This window comes from Pan paniscus, chromosome 11 (genome assembly GCF_029289425.2).
Source record: "Pan paniscus chromosome 11, NHGRI_mPanPan1-v2.0_pri, whole genome shotgun sequence".
Classification (NCBI taxonomy): Eukaryota; Metazoa; Chordata; class Mammalia; order Primates; family Hominidae; genus Pan; species Pan paniscus.
The window spans coordinates 30,268,379-30,278,042 of record NC_073260.2 but is presented as its reverse complement, the minus strand read 5'-3'; the positions used below and the strand labels follow the sequence as shown (position 1 = coordinate 30,278,042).

At 38.7% G+C, this 9,664-nt stretch overlaps 1 protein-coding gene across 1 annotated transcript in view; it reads right to left on the bottom strand.

Annotated features, from left to right (window-relative positions):
* Window positions 1–648: 648 nt before the first annotated feature.
* The window catches only part of FRRS1L (ferric chelate reductase 1 like), a 36,904-nt gene continuing 27,888 nt past the window's right edge, over window positions 649–9,664 (bottom strand). Inside the window, exon 5 of the mRNA XM_003810945.7 lies at window positions 649–7,977. Coding sequence (XP_003810993.4) covers window positions 7,805–7,977 — 173 coding nt within the window. The 3' untranslated portion in view covers window positions 649–7,804. The remainder of the gene's footprint in view (window positions 7,978–9,664) is intronic.

Genomic DNA, 9,664 nt, shown 5'->3' with positions numbered 1-9,664 from the left:
CGACTGAGCCCTAAGAAATCTCCAAGTCAAACATTAGCCAGGAACAGATTTGATAGCTGGGCTGTCCACTCAGGATACTGCAAAATAAATACTACACGGAACAAGCAGAATACTAAACAAAGGACAAAATATTTGAATTTTTTTTTTTTTTGGTGAAAATTAGAGCTTCGAATGCAGAATGTGGTAATGCCTGATTCTTTCTTAACATGCCATTCCTTGATCTTCTCAAGCTAGCCCCTGTAGTACTGGCAGCTCAACGACCTCCCTGGTGATTCATTATGCTCTACAACTAAACTCTAATTATTCTCAACATATTATATGGTTTAGTTGCCAATAATGCTGATTATTGAAATTCTTAGAGCTAGCCATGTGCAATTAACCAACTGATACACTTGAAATGGGATTATAGGCCTCCATTCAGTACCTAATAAAGTATTAAACCAAAGCTATAAATGTAAGATTATTTTACAAATTGTTTCTCTACAGGAATTTGTACCTGATGATAGCAACATGATTTTCCTCTTTGTCAGACAAGACAGGCTATCGTCTTCTCCAAGGTCTATAGATTCAGGGAGAAATGAGAGTGACTTTACTGATGAAAGATTTAAAACCAGAAACAGAAAAGAAAAATGCACCAGCGCAAAGCAATAAGGAATTATAAACTAACTTTAATTACATCAACAGGAAGAATTTCAAACTATGTTGTAATTCTTATTTTAAAGTTTAAATCTAATTAATATATTCTGACTAACATAATCATCCAAAGATAAAAGTATTTGTGATGGCAAATGGACAGAACAATCATTTAGGTAGCATCTAGGAATACTGCTACAATTACTTTACATAAATAGAAATCCACATCTTTATTAGTAATGTGCCACACATCTTAGAGTAAAAATTTACATAAGATAGGCTTATAAATATACATAAATCTCAAAATTAATCACAATCGAACATTAGGTACACAATTGTTATAAAACAAATATAACCTATCAATCTCTATGTAAAGGCATAGTTTTTACAAAATAGTATTTTGTAGACAGTCTCAAAAAAGTATATTAATACTCCTGGAGCCAGATTGTTCCAGCATATCAGCATGTCTGTGGGAATAAGGCATCCGGAGAAGCTGCATTCACTCTTCCCCATGGCCAGGGCCTTCTATGTGATGAAACAGGTAGGATTCTAGTGACCTGGGTGAATGCTACACCCACTGCAGTAACCCATTACCTTAGAGAATCAATTACTCTCCAGAAGAATCCAACCAAATGGCTATCAGCCTAATAGCAAATATCCAGGGGAAAACTGAACACATTAATCAAGCAGCAGTGTATTTTATGTTAAAAATCCCAAATAGCTTGATGAATCCATTACATTTTGAGTTGCCAGACATACTTAAAATCACACTAGCCTAGCCACTATTTTCATGAAGAGGAACTTATATGCAAGTCTTTTATTAAATATAAAAACAAAGAAATCTAACTTGAAACTAAATAACTGGATACTTGAATAACTGAATAAGGAACCTAATTAAATACAAAACCTGTATAGGTTGCATCAACATGCCAGTTACTCAGCTAACACTAGTCTTGGTTTCTTAACTAACAGTACAGAAAAGTCACATTCAACAGTGGTACTTTATATGTTCTTAACAATTCATATAATGTTGAATGGAGGAGGCAAGGCTTAGTAAAACATCCAGGAATCCTTTCTACAAACTACATTGCTATAAACTCAAGCATAGTTTTGCCTGTAATATGCATAATGTTCTATCTCTTGGGTTTTAAAGTAGGCAAGAGATCAGAAACAGAAACAACCTTGACAAAGACCTTCAAATGCTCATGGTGTGTATATTCAGGCCTTTGTGTATAAACACACACCATCACGTATGTACAAATATACACATGCTCCTCAAGTTACAAGAGGGTTATGTCTCAGTAAACCCATCAATTGTAAGTTGAAAATATCATAAGTCAAAACAATTACGGGACATAACCCCATTGTAAGTTGTAGGAATGTATCAAATGTATATCACTTTCATATCATCGTAAGTTTGAAAACTCTGAAGCTGAACCATCCAAATTCGGGGATCGTCTGCGTATATAAACACACGGAGAACCACCTAACTGTTCACTAAACATAACCAATTCTGTTTAGAGAACAAGGACATACAATTATACACGGCAGCAAAGTATACACATCCCAGCCTTTGGCCTAGTGCAGTGGTTCTCAAACATTTTTCCATTATGGTACATAAGGTAGATGCCACATCACATGTGTAAAACACTCCCATGGTGCAGCAGATTTTGATACAACTTTTTTAAATTTTATTTATTTATTTATTTATTTTTTAGACGGAGTCTTGCTCTGTTACCCAGGCTGGAGTGCAGTGGGGCAATCTCGGCTCATTGAAAGCTCCGCCTCCCGGGTTCACGCCATTCTCCTGCCTCAGCCTCCTGAGTAGCTGGGACTACAGGCTCCCGCCACCATGCCCAGCTAATTTTTTTTGTATTTTTAGTAGAGATGGGGTTTCACCGTGTCAGCCAGGATGGTCTCGATCTCCTGATCTCGTGATCCGCCCACCTCGGCCTCCCAAAGTGCTGGGATTACAGGCTTGAGCCACTGCACCCGGCCAATACAACTTTTTAAAACATCTCTAGGTTAATGAATTACTCTGAAACACTGAAATCCTTACCATGAAGAGCAGTTCAGCAGTAATGGTTGTCCACGATCACCACAGTTACTTAAGACAAAACTGCTGCTTAGCCAGCTCTGTACTTTACTGCCACCACTTTTGCATCAATTCCAGAAAATATATTAGAATGCAAGAGCATGAGATGCCCTGTGCCATTTATTTATAAAAATAAATCAACAATAATTTATTTTAAAAGCAAATTATTCACTAACTTTGATATTCTTACAACTAACCAGTAATAATATGTTACTGGCAGTATCCTTTACAACTAATCATGATATATTGGTGTGTCCCTATCTAAGAACAAGGGTGGGAAAGCCACAGTCCATAAGCAAACCCAGCCTGCTTCCTGTTTTTGTGCAGCCTGCAAGCTAAGAATGGTCTTTGGATTTTTTTAATGGCTTTCTGAAAAAAATCAAAAGGAAAACATTTGTGACATTTGAAAAGTACATGAAATTCAAAGTTCAGTGTCAATTAAGTTTTATTGGAACATAGCCATGCTCATTCATTTATGTATTGTTTATAGCAGAGCCAAACAGAGACTGAAAGCCAAAAAACTACTATCTGACCCTTAACAGAGAAAGTTTGCTGACCCCTGGAGTAGAGATAAGAATGACACACAACCTCAGTGGTCACGTCTCTTATGCACAAAATCCTGAATATAGACAGTAAACTTAATTCCAGAAATAGTAGTAAATACCATCTAGGATGGAAATCCATTCCTGAGTTGTCCAAACTTTCTGATTTCTTTAATGACAAAAGCCAACTTAATTAAATACAGCTTCTGCATTCTATCTGAAATCATGTTTATATATTCACCTTTTGACTCAGCGGAGCAATAAAAAAAGCACTGGGCTCCAAGTTAGAAGCCCTAGGTTTTAGGCAATTCCTTTTAAATTGTCACATTGTTAAAAATGTATTTAAGTCTTGTTTGATCTGTGTATTAAACCTATTAAAAGAACTAAAATGACTGGTAAAATAAAGAATCAAAATGCTTTTAAGCAGAGAAGAAAGTTGATATAGAGTAAAACATGCTCCTTTCCTCTAAATATAACTATAAAAAGTCCTCCGATTAATTGTAAATTACTAAATGGGGGAAAAAGGCACCTAGCTAATTGGAGTGTGGATAGTGGGTTCCATTTAATAAAAGTTTTAATGGATGTGCATGAAGGTGCATGAATGTGTAGGAAATCATATCACCTCCTTAGGTTTCAGTTGCACCTCTGTAAAAAAAGAGCATTGGATTAAATGGTCTCTAAAGTCCTGGCCAGCACTGGTAATTTATGTCAAGTGACCAGCCTCAGTTTTTTCATCTGTAAAATTGGATAAATAATAGAATCTACTTCCTATGGTTGCGGTGAGGATTAAATGAGTTAATTCATGTAAAGTGCTTAGAACAGCACTAAATATATTTCACTAGCATTATTATTAATCTATTCAGGTACTTTACAAAAAACACTGGTTGGGCATCTCCTCTGCGACAAGTAGTATATTAGAAAATGGGAATACAGACATAAAATAGAAGTTGATTCTCTTATATTAAGTAGGGATGAATGAAACTGAAGTCTATGGAATTCTCACTTCAGCATGTCTATTGACTGGTAGTTCTCTGAGATAATGGTCAAAGGCCATTCTGTATCACTGGTGTGAATTCTTATTTCTGAAAAATGATTACTGTTAGTACTGTTACTAAGGATGTTTCTATTTATGTTTCAAAAGACAAAGTTCAGTGTTTGCTAACATAATTATTTATGGTTTGAGCATAGGAGGAAGAATATAAAAATGTTGGCCAGTCTCCCAATATACATGAAATGCAAGCCTTCTGAACCAAACAAACTTGCCATAGAAGTATAGTTTCACATATACATTCATTCCACAAATGTTTGCTGAGTACCTGATATGGATAAATGTCTGCTACAATGATGAGTAATGGTCTCTGCATTAGGGAGATAACAAGGAGGACAAGCCAGCAATTCTAGAAAAGTATAATGAGCATCTTGATGAGGAAGCCCAATGTGCTATGGGAGCATTTGATGGGGACCTGGACCTATGTAGTCCAGAGATTTGGAGGAAAAAATATTTAAGTTGTGACCTGATAGGTGAATAGGAGTTATCAAGCACAAGAGGTGGAGAATATGAACAAAATGAGAGGTGAGATAGAGCAGGTCTGAAGAACTGAGAGCCTCTCAGTCTTGCTAAGACATAGCAAGTGAGGAGGAGTGGCAAAAGATGATATTGCAGGTCACAGAAATGGCTTGCATTTTACCTTAATGGCACTGAGAAGTCATTGAAAGTTCTAAGCATAAATAAGCAAAATCGGTAATCAAATGAGAAATCACTAGTGAAATAATTAGCTTGATTAGAAATGTAAGCGGAAGGAAGCTGCATTCACTTCTTCCTTCCCTGCCTGCTACTAAGCTGAAGTCTCTCTTTTGTTTTAACCTGTTTGTAGCTCAAATATTATACACATAAGAGAGAGAAATATAAAAATATTTGCTTCTTATTTACAACATGGCTGCCTGCATATCAATATCTTCACTACTAAACAGCCACTAGAGCTGAGAAGATGAGACACAGGCCAGACTTAGCCATGCCCAGAGTGGAGTCAAGGACTTGAACCAGGGGACTTGAGTTTGAATCCCACCCAGTTCCATTATGCACTTGATGTCATTTAATTTCTCCCCATCTGCAATGAACAGTATTTCTCCTCCATTCCTCCTTGGAAGCTTTTGGTAACTGTGTTTGTTGATGTTTTCCTTATTTTGGTTCAACTCCAGGAGAATGTGAAAGCTCTCCCCACAGGCAGACTTTCACCTGTGACATGAATCTGGAGGGTGGGATTAGAAATCACAATCACCAGTGTTGCTCAATCATAAAGCCCACGAAGTTGGAACCAGCTTTAAAGCAACAAGGGCAAGCCAGAGAACTCTAGAATGCCACAGTGGAAATGTCTCAGCAGCACTAACTATACCTGCAGACTTCTCTCCTCAAAATGGGCAGTTAGCACAGACATTTGGAACAAAGAACAAAGGAGTCCTTTGGGGCGCCTAATGTCAAGGCATTACTATGAATTATGGGGACTACCTGGCCAGTTTATAAGTCTGAACATTTTATTTTACTTATTTTTTTGAGACAGGGTCTCCCTCTGTCACCCAGGCTGGAGTGCAAGTGGCGCAATCTTGGCTCACTGCAAGCTCTGCCTCCCAGGTTCAAGTGATTCTCGTGCCTCAGCCTCCCGAGTGGCTGGGATTACAGGCATGTGCCACCACGCCCGGCTAATTTTTGTATTTTTAGTAGAGACATGGTTTTGCCATGTTGGCCAGACTGGTCTCGAACTCCTGACCTCAGGTGATCCACCTGCCTCGGCCTCCCAAATTGCTGGGATTACAGGTGTGAGCCACCACGCTCAGCCACAAGTCTGAACATTTTAAATGGATATTCTAGGTGAATTCACTTTATGGGTCATTTTCCCATTTTCAACTATTTTTTAAAAAGCCACCTCATAAAAAAAATTCTACTCAAAATCTCTACAGTCTCAAAAACTGTTGGCTTATTATTAAAATGCCCTAAATTTTTACTAAGATGTTTTGTCTGATATAACACATTTTTAGGCCAGGCACGGTGGCTCACACCTGTAATCCTAGCACTCTGGGAGGCCAAAGCAGGTGGATCACCTGAGGTCAGGAGTTCGAGACCAGCCTGACTAAAATGGTGAAACTCCATCTCTACTAAAAATACAAAAAAATTAGCCAGGCATAGTGGCACATGCCTGTAATCCCATCTACTCAGGAGGCTGAGGCAGGAGAATCACTTGAACCTGGGAGGCAGAGGTTGCAGTGAAGCTGAGATCACGTCATTGTACTCCAGCCTGGGCGACAAGAGGGAAAATTCATCGCAAAAAAAAAAAAAATACATTTTTAATCATACTTAAGGTATGCTGGCTCTGACAAGAGAATTCACTGTAACCACAGATGAATACCTTAGTTTTATAAAATTCAGTGGTAGAAAAGTTCAAATTCTAACTGCTAAGAATTCCCTTTTTTTTTTTTTAATATCATTAACACAACTTTACATCTTCAGGAATGCTCACAGTTTGGTCTCTAACCTTTGCAAATAGCAGTAAAAATGTTTTCCCATAGCTGCTCTCTAACTGAGAAGAAATTTCAAATAAATATTATTTATTTAGTTAGTTATTTTTGAGACAGAGTCTGGCTCTGTCACCTAGGCTGGAGTGCAGTGGCACAATCTCGGCTCACTGCAACCTCCACCTCCTGGGTTCCAGCAATTCTCCTGCCTCAGCCTCCTGAATAGCTGGGATTATAGGTGTGCACCACCACGCCTGGCTCATTTTTGTACTTTTTGATAGAGACGGGGTTTCACCACATTGGCCAGGCTGGTCTCGAACTCCTGACCTCAGGTGATCTGCCCGTCTTGGCCTCCTAAAGTGCTGGGATCACAGGCGTGAGCCACCATGCTCGGCCAAAATTTCAAATAAATATGAACTATTTTCATATCATTGTATTTTCTCCAATCTCCCCATTGGCTGTGTAAATATCCAAAAGCACTTCTGCTTTATGGAAATTTGAAATTTCTTCTGCCCAAAAGACTGACTGTGAACTTATGACATTCAGTAAAGTTCTCCCTAGTAATATTCAAAATAACTCTCTGTGCTATAGCACTCATAGTAAAGACTGTTTTGAGACATGATTTCTATACTTAGTTCCTTCTCTGCCTTTCTATTTGTCATTTCTAGCCAAAGTTATATGGTATGTGGATCACAAAAAGGCAGTCTTTTTGGGTCTCAAATCCCATTCAGGAAGATGGCAATCATAATTTTCATCAATCCAACTCAGAGATGTTGTGAAGTTAAATAAGAAAACATATGTGAAAGTGCTTAGAAAAGGTGTAAGTACGTTCCAAAAGTATAGGGTCATTATTAAACAATCTTCTTTGACTACAAAAGAAGCTTGTTCTTTCTTCCAAAAAGCTGAAATTATATGAGGTTTTTTTTCTTAAACAATTGAAGCTAAAATTATACTGGATATTCTTTAAAAAATATATTTATACTAAAGACTTCCCAATCCATGTAATCTGTTGGCCCTGCAGCTGTGGTTAGGGGGTTCCCATCAATAGGTAGAAGGTCAGAGCAACAATCAGAAGCAAACAAAATGGAGATGAGAAGGTTTGATAGGCAGCTGATGGCATAAAAATGTCTTCATACTTGTAAATACTGACAACACGCTCTGAAGCCGGCGGTGAGTCTATATCATGTCGAGTGATAGAGCCTTTAAGAAAAAAAGAGAAGGGCGGGGGCAATTGAAAAAAGAACAGATTTATAATGGTATAGGCAAACAATGGAAAAATCAAAAGTCTATTTAGTGTTGAATACGTAAGCAGTGGTTACAAAGATCTGGATTCAGGTATTTGAGTTATCAGAATTCTCTATCGTTGTACATATAATAAAGAACATAGAAATTAGTTAAATTTATCCAAAAAGACTAGTTCTTATTAATCTGCACTCCCCCTATCAGAACAATGCTGTTGGTCTGTTTCCTGCCATCTCAATTTTAAAACTACTAGTTACACAATTTTGTGTGATTATTGTATGATTGCCTCCTAAAACGGCTCTAATGAGTTTTGTCTTATTAATACCCAAATGGGCAAACTATATTTTTATTTCAAACAGCAGAGACTACTAACTTTTTCCCTCAAATCTATCTTGTATATATATGGATCATCAACAACTCCTGACAACACTACTAACGTCTCCCTTACAGATGGAAGCCCTCCTCCACTGTCTGTGGGACACTTAGTAGCCTGCCCAGGCCATGCCAGAGGGAGTGTGGTATACTGGGTGTGTGTCTGCGTGTGTCTGTGTGTCTGGCAGATTAGGGTAGAATGGTATAGAAAGTGGGATGATTAAAGTGCCAAACAAGTCTTTGGATGGGAAACTTTCTTTTAATTTTGTTACAAGTGGAAAGAAGTACAGACTGTGTGTAAAATATATTTAATAATCTTCAGTTGATTAAAAGTGTCTGACCTCCTGAAATCCATTTGAAACTTGGGCTAGGGAGACTAAGGCATATACATTCAGTGCAAAGGTCTCCTTAGGAATAGGGCTCAGAGTGAGGGTTTTTAAGGTCCTATCTGCTAGGGAAGCCCTGCCAAACTTGACATGTCAGGTCCCTGCTTAGTGTCTGTGCTGGCCCCAGTTAGCAAAAATCAAACTTCTCAGGTTTGTATGCCTGTAGTTTCAGACACTTGGGAGGCTGAGGTGGGAGGATCACTTAAACCTGGGAGGTGGAGGCTGCAGTGAGCTGTGATTGTTTCACTGCACTCCAGACTGGGTAACAGAGCAGACTTTTCTCTTGATAGATCCCAGTCACCTCTCCTACCTAACCTCAGCTCACTGGTCACCTGCAAGGGCTGCTCAACTTAACTATGCGCCTACAGTTCATGCCTTCCTTGAGTGAAATCCAACCTCATACCCCTTTCAAGCCTTAGTTCAAAGTTTTCCCCCTTACAGAGACCTTAGGAGAATAGGTAGGATATAATCAATTAAAAGGGCATTCAGGGAGCCGGGTGTGGTGGCTCATGCCTGTAATCCCAGCACTTTGGGAGGCTGAGGTGGGCGGATCACAAGATCAGGAGTTTGAGACCAGCCTGGCAAACATGGTGACACAGCGTCTCTACTAAAAATACAAAAGTTATCTGGGTGTGGTGGTGGGCATCTGTAATCCCAGCTACTCGGGAGGCTGAGGCAGGAGAATTGCTTGAACCTGGGAGGCTGAGGTTGCAGTGAGCCAAGATCGTGCCATTGCACTCCAGCCTGGGCAACAGAGTGAGACTCCATTTCAAAAAAAATAAAAATAAAAACATAAAAAAAATAGAAGGGCATTCAGGAAACAAGAAAAGCAGAAGCCAGTATATGGGGTAGGAATGTGCCTGTTTTGCTTAGAGTTAGTGAGAAGA